Genomic DNA, 21,716 nt, shown 5'->3' with positions numbered 1-21,716 from the left:
GCCGGTGGCGAGGCGGGACGGTGCTGGCCGGAGAACCGCGGGGCCACGCCGGGTGCACGAGGAGGAGAGAGATGAGAGAGTTAGCCAAGGGCTCCCGCTGGCCCCGGGGCTGTGCCGGGGCTGGCAGCACCATGACCTTGCTGGGCATCGCCCCAGTCTGAACTCGTGGCACTGGCTGGGGCATGGAGGGGTTGGGACGTTTGGCAGCGCTGGGGAGGACAGCACGGCCATGAGCAGCCACCTCCAGCCCCCGGCACGGCGAGGGGTGAGGAGATGCGGGGGACTGGTAGTACAGGGTGTCGGTGGCACCAGGGTAGTGCTGGGACCCCGCTGCCCTGGGCTGGGTGGCACAGGGTGGCCGCGGGAGCCTGCTCGTGCCTCGTTTCGGACTTCACCTGTCGAGATCATTCATGCACCGAGCGGGTCGGGGCTCGTCTGGCCCTGCCGCTCGCACCGGCAGCCGCATCTCCTTGTACAGTAAAGGGCAGGAGCGCTGGGAGCGGCCAGGAGCCGGCTGAGGAATGTCACTTGCCTTCTCGGGCGGCAGCCCCGGGCGCCACGTGCCCTCGCTCCTGTCGGGGACCGGTGCTGCCCCCCCACTGTCCCCCGAGCCAGGACTCTGTGGCCATGGGGCCGTGAACAGTGCAGCCAGAGCCCTAAGGGACACCCAGCACCTGCCCGCCGGAGCTGGATCCTCGGTCCTGCTCTGCACATAGGGAAACTGAGGCACGGAGGGGGATGCGCCTTGACCAAGCATGCAGCATGGTCCAAACAAGGACCAGGGACCACCATCACCACCACCCCGGCTCCCCCCACCCAGGGAGCAGGATGCGGCCCCATTGGGGCCACGGCCATTTGGGTCTGGTCCTCACACAGAAGCCAGCTGGGAACCCGCTGCCATGCCGGTGGGTGCCAAGAGCAGAGGCCATTGAGGGGTCCCCGGCCACCCTCCCGCACGGGGCAGGGAGCACCGTCCCCGTTCCCATCCCCGCTCCCATCACAGTCCTCCCAGGCCCCTCTCCCCAGCACACAGCGGTGGCTGGAAGCCGCCCCCAGAGCCGGGGCTGCCGCTATCACCATCCATTCCCACCTAAAAATAGCCCTCCCCGCCGAGGGGCCCACGGCCCGGCTGCCAGCACACCCAAAAAGATCCATCCAGACCCTGACCCCAGCCCCCCCACCCCAAAGGTCCCCCCCAGAGCGCCCGTACCTGGGTGGGGGGCTGCGGGCGCAGGGGGCTGATGGCCCAACACCAGCACCGGGCTCTGCTGCCGGTGCGAGACCCCAGCGAGCCGGAGAGCGAAGGCGGCGTGTGGGCGAGCGACGGCAGCGGGGCAGCGTGCGCCTCCCCCCGCCGCCCCCCGCCACGGCGGCAGCTGAGGTGACACATGTCACTGCTAAAAATAGCCGTGGCGGTGGCACCGGGGCCTCGGATGGGGAGAGGCAACAGCGCCGTGGGGGCCCTCCCGTCCCCCGGCCTCTCTCCACCACCCGGCACACGCGTGTGTCACCCGTGCCGTCCCCAACAAGCGTGTTTGTGCCCTCCTCGGCGCACACGTCCGCACCCCGCAGAAGTGGGGGAACGGCTGGGGGTTGGCACGAGCCAGCCCAGGGTGCTCTGCTGCTGCAGGAGGGGACCCCGGGCTGTCCCCCGGGACTGCAGGTCGGGGATCTGGCATGGGGCTCCCCAGAGCACCCCGGCTCCCCCCGCCAGCCCCAGAGATGGAGGGGATGGAGATGGGAGGGCTGAGCCGGGGAGGGACCTGAGAGCAGCGCCCGAAATAGCCTCTCGTTGGTGGAAAGAAAAAGTCACCGTGGCACTAATGTCACCGTGGTCAGCAGTCCGGCCAGGGCAGGTGGGGAGGGAGCAGGCAGCCCTGCCTGCCCAGGGGGGTACCTGGCACCGAAGGGGCCACCGGGTGCCCACGCGGGGCACAGGGTGACCCTCCGGGGACCAGCAGGACCCACGTCCCACCCGCCCCAGCGCAGCATCCAGCACCCAGCCAGAGGCGCAGGACGCGGGATGAGGCCGAGCCCAGCTGCAAAGGCGTAACCCACCCTCCGCCGCTCCGCATCTTCCCCCGAAATGCTCCACGGACGTGCCCGGGGCACCAGCTGGAAACGCTGTTAATAAGAAAGGAAACGGGACTGTTAGTCTGTGGCTGCGCGGCAGGAGACTGAGGGTTGCCCCGAGCATCTCATCGAACCCCATTTCCACCGGGGAACGGCACGAGGACACATGGTTTCAGGGAAGCCACCATTCGTCACCCGTAACGCACCTCGTCGTCCCTGTTGGGGCCGTCTGTCGCGCTGCTCCAGCAGACCGGGCCGAGGATCACCCCCAGCGCCCTCCTCACCGCCGCCGGCACCGTCCCCTTGTCAGGACGTGCCCAGCAGCCACCCGTGGGAAAAGCACGAATGAACACCATGAGCGGCACCTTCTGCAGCGAGCAAAGGGACTTACCTCTGTGCGGGGCAGGCGGGGGCGATGGGCGCAGGGTCCTTCCAGCAGCGCCTGGCAGGCAGCTGCCCGGCACGGCACGGCACAGCCTCACCGGCCAAGCGGGAAGGGGCGAGCGAGACCGAAAGAACCAGGCGGCAGCGCACACGCAAAGGACGGTTTTTATTGGGGTTCTCGTCGTATGAGAGCAGTTGTACTGACCAACACACAGAAGCAGCTTAGCTGTGCCAAAGTAATCCTTTAAAAAAAAAAAAAAAAAAAAATAATGGCGGAATTAACCAAGTGTGGCACATCAGTCACAAATCGCCGGGGACTGTAAACTCTGAGGATCGTCTCTGGGAGAAGTACTACGGGGACGTGCAGCAGCATACACCGGCACGGGCACACCCTCCTCTGCACAATAAATATGAAAAGAGCCAAGTACATAAAACAAAGAATGATTCTCATAGATACAATATCTAAAGTTATTTACAGATACTGGCTTTTCTTACCATTAAATTACACATTGAAAACAGGTTCTCTTTCAATATATTTCTTTAAATCACTAGTAGCTACTCATGTGAATCTGCTCCTTTTTTCTTATTTTTTTTTACAGGACCGAATGGAGTCACTGAAACAGCGCTCGTAAAAACGACCCTCCTAGGATGCTCTTGCTTTATTCTGTTTTTCAGACTCATTTTTATTCGCCATCTCACCCGCTCTCTCATTTCTCCCTTTCCTCAAGGAAAAGACGCCTGCTACAGCCAGGAAAGCCTCTTCCCAGCCCCACACCCTGGCAAGCCCGAGGCTCAGCCGTGTCCGTCTCCTCTTCCAGCCTGGCAGTACAGCGAGTTACACAAACCCGGGTACATCCTGACGCCGGGTGAATAACCACCTTTCTGCACCCGTCCCCACTTGGGCACACGTCGGGTTTGTGGCACTGGGCTCCCCACTGCTCCCATCACGGCACGTTTCTGGTGGGTGACACCGAGAAACCGGGATCCCACCGGCACCGGCGCGGTTTCGCGCCCGCCGCTGGCCTCTCCCTCCCTCCGGGCGCTGCGGGGCAGAGCAGCTCAGTGCCACGGCTCATCCTCAGCAGGAGAACACGATCAGGCAGGCGTGAGAAGGGGAAAATGGGAAACAAGAACTACTAACGGGGGGGGAAGCAGCCGCCCCCTCCCCACGTCGGGCAGCGTCTCAACGAGAAGGGGCGGCTTCGGCGGCACAGTGGGCAAAAACCACGTTTCAGCCTCGAGACGTCATTCGGTGACGCCCTGAAGAGCACGAAGCGCCGGCTCCACCGCAGCGGGAATTAAAAGCACGTGCTTTAATGCCTCGAGTATTCCTCCAACGGCAGAGGCCGCGATTGCCACTGGAATTATTTTTAGCAACTGAGTTATCTGACAGATTTTGTGCTATTTTTGTCCCTCGCTCGGGAAGGGGGTGCCTGCTTTGGTTACCCACAGGTGAGCCCAGCAGCACCACGGCAAACCCTGCCGGCAGGCAGAGTGAGCCCCCGGCGCTCCCCAGCCGCGGAGGGCGGCAGCGCGGCCGAGCCCCGCTGCCCTCCCGGCGCTCCCCGCAGCACACCTCTGCTCCTTCGCGGGCCCTGGCCTGCTCTTGAGGACCGAGAAGTCACCCTGGAACAGCAAAAACCACCTCCGTGAACACATGTTTGCCATCTCTGACAGCCGTCAGCCCGTCTCTGCCCCAAGCAGACCTGCCCCGGGCCCGCTCCAGTGCTCAGACCCCGCGGCCTCGCCGGGCTCTGCCTTCCGCTCGCTCACAAACCTGGGAATTAAGGAGCTCTGCAAACGCCCGAGCCCATGTCCCAGCTTTCCCAAACATCAAGCTGATTTCCTCGCCCCGATTTAAGGTCACGAACCCTCGCTAACCCAGACTCGTGTGAAGGAAAGTGTGCTCTCCGGAATGCTGAGCAATAACGGGGAAATTCAGAAACACCAAACCGAGGGGGGTTTATTTCCCAGAGTTTGTCAGATGTTTCTGCATTCACGCTGCACTTCACGATGGTCCTGACTGTGCCCAAGGTGGCTCCGCTCTAACAGAAGGGGAAGCTGGACAGGCTGACGGAAACTATTTCGACTTTATTATGAAAAACAGAATAAAGCTGACTCACCCTGCTTGAAAGGAACTGCCGTTTCTATACATATACGGAGCAGTGGAATGTCCGAAGTTGGAGAAACATGTATTTAATAAATAATATAAAATGCTTTCTTTGTTAAAATAGAATTCTTGCTTTTATACCTACACAGCATAGCAACCTTTACATAAACAAAATAAAGCTGAGTCTGTGATGATTAGTTTAACACAAAATAAAAATACAATTTAACAATAGTATTAAAACAGCCAATGTCCATCCACACAATATGTACACCATGGCATAGAAATCAACAGAAAACAAAAGTAGATTATCTTGAAATTCCTCAGACATTTGGATATACATATGTTCTCTGTATAGTTTAGATATTTTCCTCTTTCTTTTTTTTTACAATATTAAAATTAATACTATGCTTTTTCAAAATACGCTTTTTAGATTTTTTTAATTTGTGGAATCGACTCATTCCTTACATCGACCAGCACTAGAATTATTTACTTTCTACTGTACACTTCAAAGCAGTCCTTCCTCCACGAGCCTTTCAGAGTTCAAGTAACCGCGTCGTCGCCGTCTGCCGCGTGAGAGCAGCGAGACCCGCGCGTGGCAGCGAGCGCCGGCAGCGTGTCGGCACGGACCGGCCCGGCAGCCACAGACCTGCCCGGCTCCCAGGGAAAGCGCAACCAGGAGCTCCCAGCGACCTCCTGCAAACCCGCGTCTTGGCAGCTCCCCCAAACCCGCGGGACGCCGGGGCAGGGGCTCGCTCCGACCCGCAGCGGAGCCAACGCCCCGAGCAGCTCGGCCGGCACCAACAGCACCCGCCGGCGCGGGATCTCCGCTGGATGAACGCCTCTGCCTTCAGCACCAAACACACAACGTTTCCTACGGCCCACGCGCCGCGCTGCCCTCACCCGCCTTCCTACCAGCACCCAAACCGACCCGACGATCCGATTGCCTTTTTTTCCCCCCCCTTTCAACCAAAGAGGGAGAAGAAAAACGCTCCTGCTGCGCTCCTAACGGGGAGTTGTTGAAATCGAGGAAAACTCGACTGTGACTAAGCTGAGGTCCATCCCCGGCCCGGCGAGCGCAGCACATCCCTGCCTGCCGGGTTTCCCACCCACACGCCCGCTGCCACGACTGCGCCCGGGGGCTTTGTTTGTGATGGCCCGTAACGCGCCGGGAAGGCCCGTAACGCGCCGGGACGGCCCGTGGAGGCTGGATCGGCCCAGCAGCCGCAGCAGCCAGGCTCAGCTCAGAGCGGCAACTCGTGAGGCGGCGGCCGGAGGCTTTGCTGCAGCAGCGACAGGACTCCAAGCTCAAACACAACTGACATGAAGAAGCTTTTGCACTGACTAAACGGGACGGCCTATGCTTAGATGAAGGATTTAAAAAATAAATTAGTAAATGTTCCTTTAACAGTTTCATGGATTTGCAAAGTAATTACCAAATAAACGTGAATGATAAAAACTGCCCAATTTGTACCTGCGATGGGGGGACACCTCAGCTGACACGGCGCCCAGGGAACACTTTACAGCACCAGACACGCTCATGCCCAGCCCCAAACGGTCCCTGTTACACTCTGCTTGCAGCGGGAATAACTGGTGCTTTGCCTCTCCTGCACTTAAACTTCAACTCCTAAAAGCCTGATTTTGGCCAGAACTTGCTGTATCCCTGTTCTTGAAGCAAGACATTAATTTAGAGCAACTCCCCCATATGGACACCGCCACCCTACCTCCGAGCGGAGGAAAGGGAAAGGGAAGGCGCTCAGAGCAAGGCTGCAGCTCTCCTGTCACGGTGGCCCCCGAGCCCAGCTCCCGCAGACACTGCACATCTTCCTACCATCGCCTCCCTCTCACGCTCAGTCTCCAGGATCTGGTCTTATTGCATCTGTCAGCGTGTACGTCAGAGACGAGGAATAATCGGAAAATAATCCCTGCAGCACTGAAGGCATGTGGATGTGCCAGGGGAGTGTCTAATATGGCTCTATCTGGTATGTAATTCTCTAGTTTGAAATACAAGAAACAATTCCCGTATATGCTTACATCTGCATGTACGGGAATTTTGTTTCAGAGGACTTTTAGATAATTTGTTTTAAGATCTGTGTTTATAATTCACTCAGCTCTGTTGATGCCCGAAGCTCTAATTTATTTTATCTGTACTTCCCTGAACATTCAAAAGAAAAAAAGTCCTACAAATGCGGTCAAAATGCGTAAAAGACAACACCCTGCTCTACGTTCCCTGCGTCCAACAAGATTTTCTACACGCACAGCTGAAGATCCTCATGTAAAATTCACCAAGAATCTTTGTCCAAGAAAAAAAACCTCAGAGGCTCTGGCAGCTAAACCGGGAACGATCAGCCCGGAGCAGTATCTAGTATTTTGGTTTGATGGGCGGAATCCCAGCTCTCCCTCCACACTAGCAGATCCAGCCCCTTCCACACAGAACCCCGCTTGTTACTGGGATCCCAACTTCCCTGACGTGCACGCCCAGTTTTTCGCTACAGCAATCTCTCCTCCTCTCCCAACAGCACAGCTGTGAGAGTCACAAATATAAAGCTTTTCTAAATTGCCTAAATTGCCTAAAGAAAACCAAACCTTTTACTATCCCGCTCCCGCCTACCTTGGCGAGCGGCGCTGACCGAGGGCCCAGCTCAGCTGCCGAGCACCCGACGAGGCAGGAAGGACCACGCTAACAAGCACGTTCTGGGGCCGTCCCAACTCTGCCAAGCTTCAAAATACACGTATTTCTGTACGTCGCTACACAGCCTCTGTTTCACATAAAATCTGTGGTTCTGAGGCGCAGCCCCTCCCCTCCTCAGACACCACCGTGTGCCGCACCAGCAACGGCAGAACGCTGCCAATGAGGCCTCGGCCTGAAAAGCGACCGCGGCAAAGAAGGAAAAGAGAAGAATGGATCCGACCGCGAACTAAGAAAGTACAAACAAGTTACATGAGAATTGAGAGCGGTTTTTATCACAATCTGAGGGGTTTTTCCAAATCGAGAAGAAAAGCAAGAGCATTGCACGGTATTGCAGGAAAAGCTTAACAACACCCAGCGCGCAGCCAGCACCAGTACGATCACGGAGCCAAGGAGGGGTTTGGCTGGAAGGGACCGCGAAGATCATCTCGATGAGACACTTTCTATTCCAAACCTCAGCAAATACCACGCCTGCTCCTGACAGAGGATGCCGAGATGCTGAACGTCACTTACCAGTAACAACGACAGAGAAGCTGGTACGCTTTACACAGAGGGAATTGCAAAATAAATGGGGAAAAAAATCATTAGAAGGTATCACCTGAGTCACACGGGGTACTCTCCCTTTGACACGGCACCCGATGACAGGACAGACCTCGCAGGCGTGTGAAAGCACAGGCCAGGCAGAGTTAAGCCACTCCCACTTCTAGAAGCAAATACATCCAATTTTATTACAAGTGTGTTCAGGATAAACCCATACTTTCAAAATAATTCTCTTATTTTTGACAATTTGGACATTTCTAGAAGGAAGCAGGCCCAGAACGCTGCGGTTGCCCGTCAGGAACAGAAGCCGGGCAGACCACGCACGCCGCGGGGACAGAGCGAGCTGTGGGGCAACTTCTGCTCCCTTTCACACAGGTACAATTCCCACCATCTTCAGGGAAGATGAGAGTTGTACCACCGTGGCCGGGCAGCAAGCGTTCTCTAAGGTGTTTGCTGAATCAGAAAAAAGCTTAAACGAAGCCCTGACCTGTCTCTTACAAAACACCACAATCACCAGGGCGAGGCTGACTTCACATGCTTGAAGTTGTCTAACAGTTAAGAGGTTTTATCTTGACTTTAGCAAGAGTTTCCACATGACATGACTGACGTTTCAAGTAGAACTAATATAAATCTGGCATTTGATCAGCTCCTTTTGTCAGCTCCATCCTCAGTACTCTCACACTGGTTTCAACGTGGACAGTTTGAACTCTCTAGAAAAGAAAATTAAAAACCCTTTTGCAAGCCGAGCCATGGGATGTGCGCACGAACCTGAGCTACAGTGAAAGTCTGGGATAGCTACGCTATGAGAACACGCTCGCTGAATGTTTTTGTGTACAACAGAGAAGGATCCACAAGTCCCGTAACTGAAGAGCGATCCAGAATACGTACCGAGGCTCCCAGACATTTTAACCCAGTACATGCACTACAATGCATTGGATTTGAATCATTTCTTTTTAATTTTTAAAAAGTGCAGTTGACCTGAAATGGAAAAGAACTGTCTTTATGTTCACTGTAAACTTGTCAAAAGGAATCTGCTCTTTAAAAACTGTGCTAAAATAGTCGGTTTATACAACAGAGCACTAGATGAAGCTACCATTAATTCCTCTTCACCAATTATTACTCTATTGTGTCAGTTATAGTACTGCATATACGTAGAAGAAGCAGAACGGTGGTAGCTACTATTAGGGAGTACAACAAACCAAGTGAGTAATTTGAGTTCAACGTTTCCATGAAGTAGCAATAACATTTAAACCACAGGACAGTTAGAATTCAGTACTTGGAAGTGCATAAGAGTCACACTGTTGATCATCAGCAGTATGGAGAAAGGTTATTACAAAGTCAGCAGTAATGGTGGGAAAGAACATGGCAACACGACAGAGTGAAGGTCACCCCACACGGCAAGTCTGCAGCTCCTCCCGCAGCCGAGGGGTCTGTCGGGATCGCGCACACACGTAATCCAGCAGCGACCACGTCCGTCTCCGGGCTTGGCACACGCCAAACCAGGGTATTGCCGAGCAAACAGGACCTTCCTTCCGTCAGTAGTTCCAGGGTAACAGACCACGATTCAGACACCGCCGGGTGCGGGAATGCGCGGGAGCAACACGCAGCCTCTCCGCTCGGTCATTTCCACTGCTGCGAGGAGCATGAATTCACTTGCCATTGTTCCAGTCTTCACAACCTCCAGAGACAGAGTTCTGACATTATCCCACGCTGTAAACATCTAATTCTTCCTCTTCTAAGCACATCCCACGTCCAGGATTGCACAAAGTAATTCATAAGGATTCTGTGAAGCTCAGCATGTTCACGAAGCAGCCTCCCTACGTGAACTTTGTTTTCCGTTTCTCCTACAGACCATTGCTATTCCTGTGGCTGAGCGGTGGTTTTGAAAGCTCTACGACTGTTGAGCGAGATTTATTGAGAAACTTTGGAGCCCGACGCAGCAACCTCTGTGCCTCAGTAAAAGCTTCTGTCAGCTCTTTTTTCCACTGAACAAATTCTGGGTCGCTCTGAAAGAGATACAGAAGTAGTTTGGCACTTCACAGTAAACTGCCAACAGCGCCTTCGCTCTTAGACAGCACTTTAAGCAACTTAGTTTAGTTTTTCCGAAGGAACGAGTAACTTCGGGTATTGAAAAACGTGCGGCCCTTTGCTTCTCCACCACCTCGCCGACGCCAGGCAAGGCAGCAGCAACTACAGCCGGACAGAACGTTCTGAGGACTCGCGCACTTCCTCCCTCGCAAACACATCAGCCACCATCAACTAACTGCGGGGAGACACGGGCCAACAAGGCCTTCGAAGCCCATGTAGGTTGAGAAGGTGTGAATTTTTTAGTTATTTATTAAACTGAACTAATTTTGGCCCAAACACTATTGAAATCCACAGCAGAAACCGGCAGAGCTGCACGTTTCCTGCTTTCGAAATTCGAGTGTGATAAAAACTTCCCGGTTTTGCTCAGGTTCAGCTTTGCTTCATGAAGTACCCTTAGTTAACGTGTAACGGGAGGGCCTGAAAAACTTGTCAATCGTTTTATCATATGCAAAACAATCGGCTTAACCGCTATTGAAAAACGAGCGTCTCACCTCACACTGCAGGACAAACTGTTTTCCTCCTTTAATCCTCAGCAAGATGCATTTCTTATCTTTAATCTGCGTTTCTTCGACAGATACTATTTGTTCCATTGTCAGTAGGTTTTGCTGTGGCATTTGCAAAAAAGCAGAGAGATGATTCAAATACACCCCTGTTGCCCAACAAATAAAGCCACTGTCTGTTTTTTCTGGCCTACTCACATAAATCAAGTTATGAACGTGAACAGTCATCACACAAACATTTCTTTATTTCTGAAGACTGGGTCATGAACTAAAGATAGATTATAAGGTAAGGGAGCGATTTAGCAAGGGGCTCGGCTGCTTCAGCAGAGACAACAAAATGTAAGCTAAGAAAGCCAGTAATGACAGCATGAAATAAGAATCTACAAATAGGTGTGTCTACCAACAAAATATTCACTATTTTCCCTCAAGAGAGTCGCCTATGATTTTATATAGTTTCCAAGTATTACTGCTGTTAAAAAAAAAAGACAATCTTATTATTTCGAAGAGCTGAAAGTGAATATTTAAGCACTATGTACTTACAAAGAACAGCTTGCAGAAAAGCTCTCCCTACAGACTGCAAGAGGACAACAACGGTTTGAAACTCCAAAACCTTACTTAACTAAATATACAAATCATCTGCCTCGCACGTGATCACAGCCGGACTACACTAGAGTTACTATAGCATTTTCTGTGAAATAAAATGCTATAGTATTTATGACCTTACCAGTTTATGTTTTTTTGTATAAATAGTCCAGAGGTCCTAAATGAAAAACAACACCATGAACTACCAAACTCCTTTAAAAACGTAACAAAGCAAAGCAAACAGGTTTCTCGAGTCAACTTTACGTTTCCTCAGCGCAGCGTAGCTACCCATTAACTCGAGCGATGCTCAAGATAAGTTACTCAAATCCACTGGGACAGATCCCTCCTTCCGCGGGGGGCAGGCCTGCGTGCGAGCTCACAGCTCCGCCTCAACACCCACCTGCCTCGCACGCCCCTGGAAGCTGCCGCTCTCCCGAGTCCCCTCACTTACCCGGGACTCTCCTTCTCCTCGCCATTCAAGTCGGTTTGGGAAGAGGTAAAAGTAGCGACGCTGCCACTGGGTCAAGAAGGGGTTCCCCAACTTCAGCATGTACCCGTGCATAATACAGTCCTTCCCCAGCGCGTAATCTACAACGAGAGGAAGCGTCAGCGTGCGAACCGAGGGGCCGCCTAGAAGCACTCTGCACCCCTGCTCTGCTGAGGAAGGGGACGGGCCCGCCACACCGGGACGCCACGAGCCCTCGCCAGGCTCCCGCCGCTCTGCCTTCCTTACGGGAGCTGCTGCGGCTGCAGGGGCTGACCAAGAACCCAACTTGGTCCTTAAAGAAGTATCTTGTTAACCACCACGAGAAGCGCGTAGCGCTACCCACAGCGCAGAGGTGGTGATGCAACACCCGCGTGCAAACGAGCGCAGTTTGCTGCTGTAAAGGGCCTCCCGTTTTTCTCTCCCGGCTTCTTTGTCATGAAATCAAATCCCACATGCTCTTTTCTGAGCGTACACCATAAACAAAAACGGCGGAAGGCTGTACGTGCTAATCTTTAAAAGAGAGCACAAAAGATTCTCCAAAACATTATGTCATCATACAGCATTTCAAAATGTTAAGAAATGTCTTCAGAAATACGATACTGACTAAATGAGTTCTAACAATTACTGGTGAATGACAGTAATATGAGAGTCTGTTGTGTGAAACTTCAAACACATGAATTACTATCTAGCAGCAAAAGATGGAGAGAAGTGTATTTGACAGATTACCTTCCTCGTGGCCAAGCTGCTTATTTTTAGCCCTTTTTCTGGCCTCAATTTTATCTGTGTCTGCATTTACTGCATCATAAACAGTTTCTGCTACTTCTTGCTGCCAACGCTCCGATATTACCAGAGGGAAGTTCTTATATAACTCCTGGTCACTATCAAGCAACTTGCAAGAGAAAAACAACATAAAAACCCAACATTTTAATAACTTCTTACTATTCTTATCCCAAATAGTTCACAGTTACCCATATAACAGTATGATTTTCAAAAAACATATTGAACTGACCTTACCAGAACAAACCAGTGCAAACAGGAGAAAACAGGGATACTAATTTAAGCAAAGATATTAATTTATATACAGATAACAGGCCACCTGTTCAAGACTTGATTGGTTTGATAGCCCTGAAAGCCTGGCTCAACATTGTCCCATGATGTTCTCTAGACTTTACAGTTAAATACCCACGTCAACATAAGCGATGGTTTTCTTAACTTTGTCGCACAACCAGTGTTAACAAAACGTCTAACCGTGTTAAAAACTTTCTTAGCACAAAAATTCCACGGATAAATTAAAAGATACCTTTTATACATCAATGCCTTCCATGCTTCCACAGCTTAATTTTACAGTCTTAATAATTAACCTCCAACATTCAGCAGTGTGTGCTGCAGACCTCAATTTTCCTGTTATATAGATTCTTTCCCCCCCCCCAATCCTTAACCACAGTACTTAAATTGAATTGCACTGACAGAAACTAAAATTACTGGATCTTCAGGAAAGACTGTTTGTTGCTCAACAGCCATATTCTGGGTTTAGCCACAAGGCACTTTGACACAGTACAAAAAGCAATTTATGTTTTTTCCTGTAAAATTACTAAAGGTTTTCATTCGGGGACCAGTTTAAACTCTCTACAGCCACTCCTCAGTTGCTTCAGCTTCTGTCAATCAGCAGAGAAGATCGTTCTTTCGGAGAGCAGGGCAAGGAGGCATCCTTTGCAGCACCAGGAAGGCAGCAAGCCCGCTCGACTCCCTGCCTGCCAGGGCTGGTCCAGCCCCGCTGCAGCAGCGCCAGGGCAGGCAGGCCCGACTCCAGGGCCCGCAGCACGCTGCGGCTCAGAGCAAACCCAGCAGCTGCAGGAGCGGGATAGGAAAGCCTGACTCCATTCTCCTCCTACAGCCAGGCCAGACACTCCCAGGATAAGACACTCTCCTCCTTTTCAGAGATCCACAGCTGCATCAGCGCAGGGAACCCACGCTGGATCGGAAGGCAGAAGGCTTCTCTGCAATTCTGCACGAGTGGCTTACGGGGACTCCTTACGGCATCTGAATAAGAGGGAAAAGCCACGGGCACCCACCGCTGGCTTTCCAGTTCGTCACCTCAAAGAACACGTGTTCCTCTCGGAGTCACAGGACACTCTGCGGTGTCAATATAATCCGCAGGGGCGATGGAGGAGAGCAAGGCACTCAAATCTGGCATCCTCATGGGCAGCGACAGCTCCCGACACCTTAAGGGAAGCTCCAACTGCAGCTGACTCGGAGGCAGGAATTATTCAGTCCCTTCTAAAAGCCTGTGACATCGCAGTGAAGGCACAGAGAAGCTGTACATGACACCCCTCGCTGACTCATGACTAGGAATACATTTACCTTACAGGCAGCCTGGACAAAGATTGCATGGAAGCGATCAGGCTATACGATCTACAGGCCTTGCTGAGAATATCTGATTCCCTCAACAAATAAAACGACCACCTGGCCTCTCCTTGCAAAACATCCCTTCCAAGTTACAGCACTCCAGAACTGCATGGGATCCTGTTAGACTAACACTGACACTGAAGAAGGGGAGTTTTTCTGGGATAAAGAACATCTTGGGCTCTCTGCATTTCTCTTCAAACACACAAAAGCTTTTCTGTGAGAGCTTCTGTAATCATAGCAGGTGACACTGACAGACATGTTCCTTTTTAGGCACGGTGAGTACTTCACATGGCTTTTTGCTTATAGAGTTTAGAGCAATTAGTTTCTCTCTCGACTCACTTCTGTAATAACAAGAACAAAGTTTCATCTACTGTAGAAATGTATGACAAAAATAATGTCCAGAACAGACCCAAGACAAGCACTGATTCATGTGTTGTCTCGAAGCACCAGGGAAGTTTCCGCAGAGGGGATGAACAGGCAGGGCACATCACAGCACCTCCATCCAAGCCAGAAATGGGCCAGCAGCTTTAACTTCTTGGGTTTTTTCTTTACATTGTTTTCACTAGATTTTGGATAATATCAGAACACGAAAGTTTCTTTTACCACTTTTCTACCTTATAAAGTTGCTACCATTAACACACAGTTTGTCATTTTTAAGAGTCTTCCACTGCACTCTCTGACCATGAGGTAACACTGTTAAAATAAGGTTCAGTTCAGTTTATCCAAGCTACCAGAAACAAATGAGGTTTTTTTAAAACTACAAACCATTAAGTATTCTTGAAAATCTGAGGATTTCCCAAAAGTTGTCTGACCATTTGAATTGTTTGCTGTATCACATAAAACTTTTGACAGGAAGGCAGATTCCAGTCAATCTAAAAACTAAAACATAAGGACTTGGCAAGCAACAACAAACCAGCCGGCCAGCCCAAGCCACCTCTTTAGTAACAGCATGGATTAAGTTTCCAAACCTGAAAGCAATTCCTCTCACATTCAGTAGCCCCTGAAGCAAAGGAACGGAACTGGCAGGCACACGTGACAAGTTAAGCGCAGCAGTCACAGTGCCATTGTCCACCCATCCCCTAAAGCTGCATACCTTAATGCCTTTAGTGTCCTCTTCATCAAATGACCCAATATCAAAAGCATCTGCTGCATTTACTTCTCCCCGGGGGGGAATCAAGGGTGGATGGTACTGGAAAACAAAGGCAGCATAACTGAAGACAAATTAACAGACATTATTTACATCCATTCTGTAGATATACCCAGACTTCGCATTTTTTGCACAAATTACACATGACTGGGCAAAAGCATGTCCCTTGAAATTAAAGTTGTTCTCCACTTCTTTAATAAATGCTCCTCCAAAAATTTGGGGAAAAAACCCTACAGTTTAGAGACAGCTAAGCAGAAACTGCCATGCAGTCATTCGACCCTGAAAAGCAGTATTTCAGTAGTACCGATTGGGAGGAATGAAAACAAAGCAGATTTCATCAACAATCCTCAACCTATTTGAGCAAGTGAGTACATGTGCTGGGGAGTGGAACCCTGAAGTTTTCTGTCTATTACCTGTTGAGGCTTCTTCTCCTTTCACTGCTTCACCACGTAAGCTAAGGTCACTATCTTAATCCTTTACCTTTTGTAAATAGACTTGCTGCCAGTCAATGCCTTTGAAGAAAGGATGTTCTTTTACTTCTTGTGCACTGCAAAATAAAAGTAACTGAAGTCAACAAAGTTAAGAGGCTTTTCAAATGTATTTGAGAAATATAAAGCCTTCAAAGGTCACATTTCTATTACTTGAAAACATCAGTAAAAGGCTCTTTTTTTTCCAAGATAAAAAAAAAGGTCTTCCTAAATAAACAACAGAAGAGCAGACTTTCATATGGAAACACTACAATTAGTGCTGTAGGTCTGGCAGGCAGTCCAAAACGCTCGTGTTTTGCTGCGGTATTCCAGCACGTCAAACAACAAACAACACTCGTCTGTTGTCAGATCCATACACTACTTCTAAGGAACAAGCTTACTCCACATCATTTCATATCAAACCTGGTTTATGGCAAAATAAGAAACGAATCTTGATAACCCAAGGCTGAAAAGCAACCTCAGGTCACTGTCACAGAGAGAGCTCAGTGATTAAAAAAAACCCTGAATGTCTCGCTGGAAGCAGAGCCAGCCCCAGTCTCAGGTGTGACTACCCATTAACTGTTATCTCACACTGCCAAGGGTTTCTCAACAGGTATTTAGTCCCCTCAGCCTCCCCTCCTAGCCTCGCGAGGCACACGCTGAGTGATAACAACAATCCCAGTTAACAGCCATGGGCACAGCAAGCTTGGCAGGAGCAGCAGTGTTTTGTAGTCAATAAACAAAGAAATGCCCTTTTCCTTAGAATCATGACATCAAACAGGTACCTCAGGAAATAGAGGCAACACAAAATGAAGCAGTATTCACAGCTTTCTGTGCCTGGTGGTTTTGGGATTGGGGTTTTTGTGTGTAATATGCTCGTATCATTACAGATATAACATAAGCAATAAATTTTAGCTATCGGTATGTCTGAGTCAAGTCATACGACTTCATGCCTAAACAGATCAGGCAAAAACATAAAAACACCACAGGGATGACAAGCATGAACACCACCCAACGTAAGCATGACCGCAGAGAACTTGGGGGGGAAGCCTTCAATGACAGAAATTGTCCAAAAATTTGTCCAAACCAAAGGGAGCTGAAATGTGATTCCCCGTGACAGCACTTTTTAATGGTCTCTTTCCAAAATTAAACCCATCACAACAGGAGGCAGATTTTTACTTGAAATGAATTCATTCATTTACAGAGAAGTGGAAATTTTTAAAGGCAGCAGTCCAAGGAGAAGACAACACCTACCTTCTTCCTTGGCATCCAAGTCTCTTGCTCACATCTCGTTGCAGGAGCCCTTCCAAAAGGGACTTCAGTTCAGGGGAAAAGGAGTCCGGTAGCTCCACATTCTATGAAAAAAAAAAAAAGTACAGAGAGAGACCTTTAATTAAAGCAGTAGTGTGATCTGCTTCCCCATACAGGAGAGCTGCTTTTCTTCGACAGTGCTTGTAAACAGCTCTCCCGTGTGTACACACAGCTTCCTCAGAAAGCAGGCCGTAACCGCTCCCGTTTTTAGAGGAAATGGGAGTTTACTAAACACGAGGAAAGGAACTGCAACTGTCACCAGGATCCTTACCACGGTGAGCGTCATCCGGTCGATCTCATGCTTATCTTTGGTTTTGTGCTGTCTGAAAGGACTGTGACTGTAGAAATAAGAAAACGCACTAATAAATGTAAAGCCGTAACATATCAGGTCATTTCAGCTGTGGCAACCCCAGGAAAGAGTGTAGCATCCTGTTAGTCCCATTCTTCCACCTCATCAATCCTGCCCTGCAGAACAACAAAACAAGTAGTAAACCACTCAGCATTTACAACAAGAAGCGAGACTTTACACACCAGCACACTGCGGGAACTGGTTACCTCAAAACCATCAGTGTTTGATCTCTTACGACTTTGTTTTCTTTTCTTACTCCAAAGAGCTGCACCACTTTGCAAGAAAGTTTATCCTTTCTGTTTTCGGTGCAATTGCACGGGGCAGCCATCAAAATCAAACCCAGAGAAAAGTAACCATTCCGTTTCTTTAAAGACGACACACAGACATCCCCGAGGATCATCAAAGTCGGGAGATCCGACCTCGTTACTCCGCACAACGGCACTGCAGTTTATTCTTAAATGCAGTGATCCATCCTTAAAGACAGTGTTTCAAATCCCTTACCAACTACATCTCTGTCTGCCCAAAACCAGAACAGTTTCATCTGACAAGAAAACCCTGCTCAGCCATCACTACACAGGTATTTAAAAACACTGATCTACCTACAGAAGCTGAGTACGACCTACAGAACTTACCCCACATCTACATGGGAAGAATGAAGCAAGACCTTAAGGTAAGTAGATGAAAGAGAAGGCAGTCACAGACACCACAGCATTAGTGACTGGGAAGGTATTTGATGATATCCAGTAAATTATCCGCTTTATCCCTTTCCTGCTTCATAATTCTGGTTTAAGTTTGAATTTTTCCTTTTAGCTATAGTAGACCTTCGGTTATTAGAGCTCTACCGTGCAGTACTTAAACAACAGCATGAAAGAAAGCAGAAACATTTTAGTACAAGATTTTTTAAATGAGATTTAGGATATATTCCCTGTTTCTTAGTTTTCTTCAAAACCTTGAGGGAAGAATATTTTTCAAAATTAATATACATTAATTAGCTATTACAAAGCATTTTGTCCTGCCACACAGCAGTGTGTACTAGCTTGTTTCAGCTGGGGACCTGCTACTCCATGAGTTATTTCCCTTTTATCCACAAAACGTTTCTGAGGAATGGCTCTCATGGACAGACCAGGACTTCCACTGTTCCGTCTTTAAGCACAACAGGTAAGAAGAGTAAATGGCCAACGTGCAGCCTCATACACTTGACAGGGAGGCTCTGAGTACACCAGGGAAGCAAATGATTCTCTGGGAATTTACGGGCAGATTTTATGCCAGATTAAATTTACTTAACACCAAGAAATGGCACCGTGTGCCCAACCCTTGCTTTGGGACGTGAGTTGTTTAATTGGCTTCAGGACAGATGAGGAAGGCCAGTTTACAATGAATAATGCTTTGCCTTCTGGCCCGTCACCGATACCACCCCGCACATCCCAGGGCCCACAAAGACAGAGCTGTCCCTGCTCCCAAGTCCCCGTTCCCGTGGCGAGCAGGACCACTTGCCCCTAGGTGCTACTTCTCTCAGCACACAGCTGCAGCCCTGTGAAGGAAGAACCACACCAGAGTCAGTGGGATGCCCTAATGCTCTGTGCCCAAGTGACTCCAAAGGAAAAGGTCTCACAAGACAAGACGAGGAGGTCAGAGTGGTCCTGCGTGTGACAGACGCTCTCCCTTCTCCGCCCAGCAAACCCGAACTGTCGTGGGTCTTGCTGCCCACAGGAATCGTCCGTGAGTGATCAGAGACACAGTATGCTCCCAGCTGCGGGATGTGGTCTGTACTTAGAAATACTTCTCTGGGGGCAATTTAACCAGCATTTCTTTCCTTATTTGCACACTCACGTTTAGTGGGTTTTGTGAACAATTAATGTTAAATTGATACAGCTCTGTAGCTCAATTCAGAAGTCACGCGCTTACCTTCCTTTTTGCAGTGCCTGGGACAGAGGTAAGAGCTTGTAATTCTGTGTGAGGACACAGGATGATCTAACTAAAGACCAATCTTTACAGAGAAGCACTCTGAAAAGCTTAAAAGATTTCTGCTCTACCATTAACACTGAGGATGCTACTTTCCACAAACACTTGCAGTCAGTGCTTACAGACTGTTCAGACAAATCCCGCAAATGGAAGCATCCACCATTGTAACTTACCCAAACACTACGGAAGGGAAGACTGAGTGCCATGTGAAAAGGGAACAGTGCAGCAAAGAGTCTCACTGTAACAGCAGGTCTTAAGCACAAAACAAAGCCCATAATCTAACAGGGCCACTACTGCATTTAAGCGATGAATAACATCAAATCATTTAAAACACTAACAACTGCCAAGAGATGAGTAAATTGCCTATCAGCAGGATCCAAAAGAGCAGATAGAGCATCCGCCTTCCTCACTGCCCCACACCTGCACCTGCAAAAGGAAGCAGGGCTTGTGTTTTGTTTGTTTTGGGAGCAAAAAAAAGCCTGTTTTAGTCTCATGGGCAGACGTGGTCCAGGTTGCAGAGACAGCAGTAAGATAACATTTTAGAGAATACCTTACACATCAGCATTTCAAGGGACAGGTGATGACGAGCCCCGGGCTAAAACCAAAAAGCACAGGGACATGGAAGGTCACTCACCCCCTTAGAAGTTTGAAAAGCATGCAGCCTAAGGAGAACCAGTCTGCGCTGCTATCGTACGCCGTGCCCTTCTGGAGCACCTCGGGAGCCATGTATCCGTGGGTACCTCTGAGAAGGTGAAAGGGACAAGATCTTGATTATGACCAAAACTATCACTGAAAAAAATAAGCGATAATTAAAAATCGGTGTTTTCTCAATAAGATAGCCTAATTTAAAAATAATTCATTTTAAACATTATTTTATTTTGCCTTTGCTTTGGCCATACACACATACGCATGTTTTGGTTGTGCCCATCTACTGAGGAAACACCTTAAACCCTAAAGAGCAGAACAGCAGCACTGACGAGGCAAACTGAAGCAGCCACAGCGAGATGCAGCAGAACCAGCACAGGGGTCAGCAAGCAGCCTGCTGTCCGAGAGCGGACACCACAGGGAGGTGACAAGGTCCCCTATGCTGTCCGCTCGGGTGACAGGACAGGCAGACACCAGGACACAGCCAGGGCTCCCAGTACTTCAGGCCAGAACAGACCAGCCCTGGGCCCAGCAGGACTGAGCCCTGCTCCTGCCCACAGCCCCAGAAACAGGGCGAGCAGAGCCGGCTCGTGCGCTCTCCGTGTGTTTCAGGGGTCTCCTTCCAGCTAACGGCCGCGTGCTGGACTGAACCACGGGACACCTCCTCCAGAAGCCGTGGCAAGTCACCACGTGCTGCTTCTACCCCTGACGTAACTGGAACGTATGAACCTTTTCAAGAAGCTACTGAATTGCAAATCTTTTAAGACAGGACAGGATGAAGCTTTCTTTTTTGCATATATTCTGAGTCTAAGTCAGGGCAAATGAGGACCCAAGAATAAAACATACCAGATAGGATGTGGAACCCACACCCAACCCCAGAAATTCAGATCCCAGTTACAACCTGATGCCAAGAGGCAGAAAGGAACACAATTTGCTTCCAGTTCTACAAAGGTCCAGAAAGAGAAAGACACAATAAATCCTGGGTTTTAGTCAGTTTTGGAATATTTAATTATCCATTTAGGACAATTAAAACGATCTGGTACTTCAACCCAGTCAGGTTCTGATCTGAACAGTGAATCATCTCAAAACAATGTGTCATCTTCCAGCCATGCCTACACATCAGCTGCTACAACTGTGCAGGAAAACAGAAAGAGGAGACTGAAAAGCCTTACTAGAGGATCCAGCCTAGCTGGGTTATAAAGCAAGGCTGTGCCACACAAGTGTCATTACTTCCCTTTCGGCAAAGTCAAACAATGAAGACACAGAAAGGATTTATTTAGCCATGACTGTATGTGCAGCAAAGCTCCCGGACATAATACTTACACACTAGCATGTGGCTTCTTTTTGGAAAAATCACAAGCCAGCCCAAGGTCTGATATCCTCACATGCCCATGTTCATCCAACAAGATATTTGCAGGCTAGAAATCCATAGACACAGAAAGGTTATCGCTTGGCATTTTTCAGTTGACAGAACTACAAATTCTCGGACCACAGTATCTCATTCTCAAACAGCAACGCTCTCTGGTAATTAGTAATGGCCCTTTTTTCTTCTTCCTTTTTTTTTTTTTTAAGTCAATGTAACAGGCACTTTCTAGATAAAATCTGCATTCTAACGGAGCGCTACCGTCAACTCCACAGATTACAAAATTCTGACAAATAACAGAAGATCAAAACCAGGCCAGGTCTGAAACAGAAAGCACATGGAAGAGTAAATCCCTTTTGGCCTCAAGTCCACATGGCTTTGGGTTCTTTCACAGAAGGGTCTGTGTGTGTGTGGCTCTTACAGCCTTTACTTGCAACCTAGGCTCTGTGCAGGCTTTTTCCCCCACTTTTGGCATCACTTGGCTCCTGGACACCACTCTCAGAGCAGTCCTCGACCTCCCAGTCGTCAGTGAAACACCCCCCAGCAACTGCCTTCCTTTCAGTCTCCTGTCACGCACACCCCCCTCTCAGGGCTCCCAAACACACTATACTCTCTA

General features: G+C 49.5%; 1 protein-coding gene across 2 annotated transcripts in view; it reads right to left on the bottom strand.

The window, feature by feature from the left end:
- Window positions 1-9,350: 9,350 nt before the first annotated feature.
- The window catches only part of GRK3 (G protein-coupled receptor kinase 3), a 69,706-nt gene continuing 57,340 nt past the window's right edge, over window positions 9,351-21,716 (bottom strand). The window contains exons 12-22 of one of the 2 annotated variants that reach the window (XM_086474045.1): window positions 21,061-21,155; window positions 19,727-19,834; window positions 17,053-17,119; window positions 16,725-16,825; window positions 15,484-15,550; window positions 14,950-15,045; window positions 12,177-12,339; window positions 11,415-11,551; window positions 11,106-11,141; window positions 10,373-10,486; window positions 9,351-9,799 (exon numbers count right to left, since the gene is read on the bottom strand). In XM_086474045.1, the coding sequence (XP_086330171.1) occupies window positions 9,638-9,799; window positions 10,373-10,486; window positions 11,106-11,141; window positions 11,415-11,551; window positions 12,177-12,339; window positions 14,950-15,045; window positions 15,484-15,550; window positions 16,725-16,825; window positions 17,053-17,119; window positions 19,727-19,834; window positions 21,061-21,155 (1,146 nt within the window). In that variant the 3' untranslated portion in view covers window positions 9,351-9,637. The remainder of the gene's footprint in view (window positions 9,800-10,372; window positions 10,487-11,105; window positions 11,142-11,414; window positions 11,552-12,176; window positions 12,340-14,949; window positions 15,046-15,483; window positions 15,551-16,724; window positions 16,826-17,052; window positions 17,120-19,726; window positions 19,835-21,060; window positions 21,156-21,716) is intronic. The other variant, XM_086474044.1, reaches the window with a different exon arrangement.

Source organism: Leptosomus discolor, chromosome 16 (assembly GCF_034619465.1).
Source record: "Leptosomus discolor isolate bLepDis1 chromosome 16, bLepDis1.hap2, whole genome shotgun sequence".
In the NCBI taxonomy this organism is placed as follows: domain Eukaryota; kingdom Metazoa; phylum Chordata; class Aves; order Leptosomiformes; family Leptosomidae; genus Leptosomus; species Leptosomus discolor.
The sequence above is the reverse complement of the archived record's forward strand: the minus strand, read 5'-3'. Positions and strand labels throughout refer to the sequence as shown.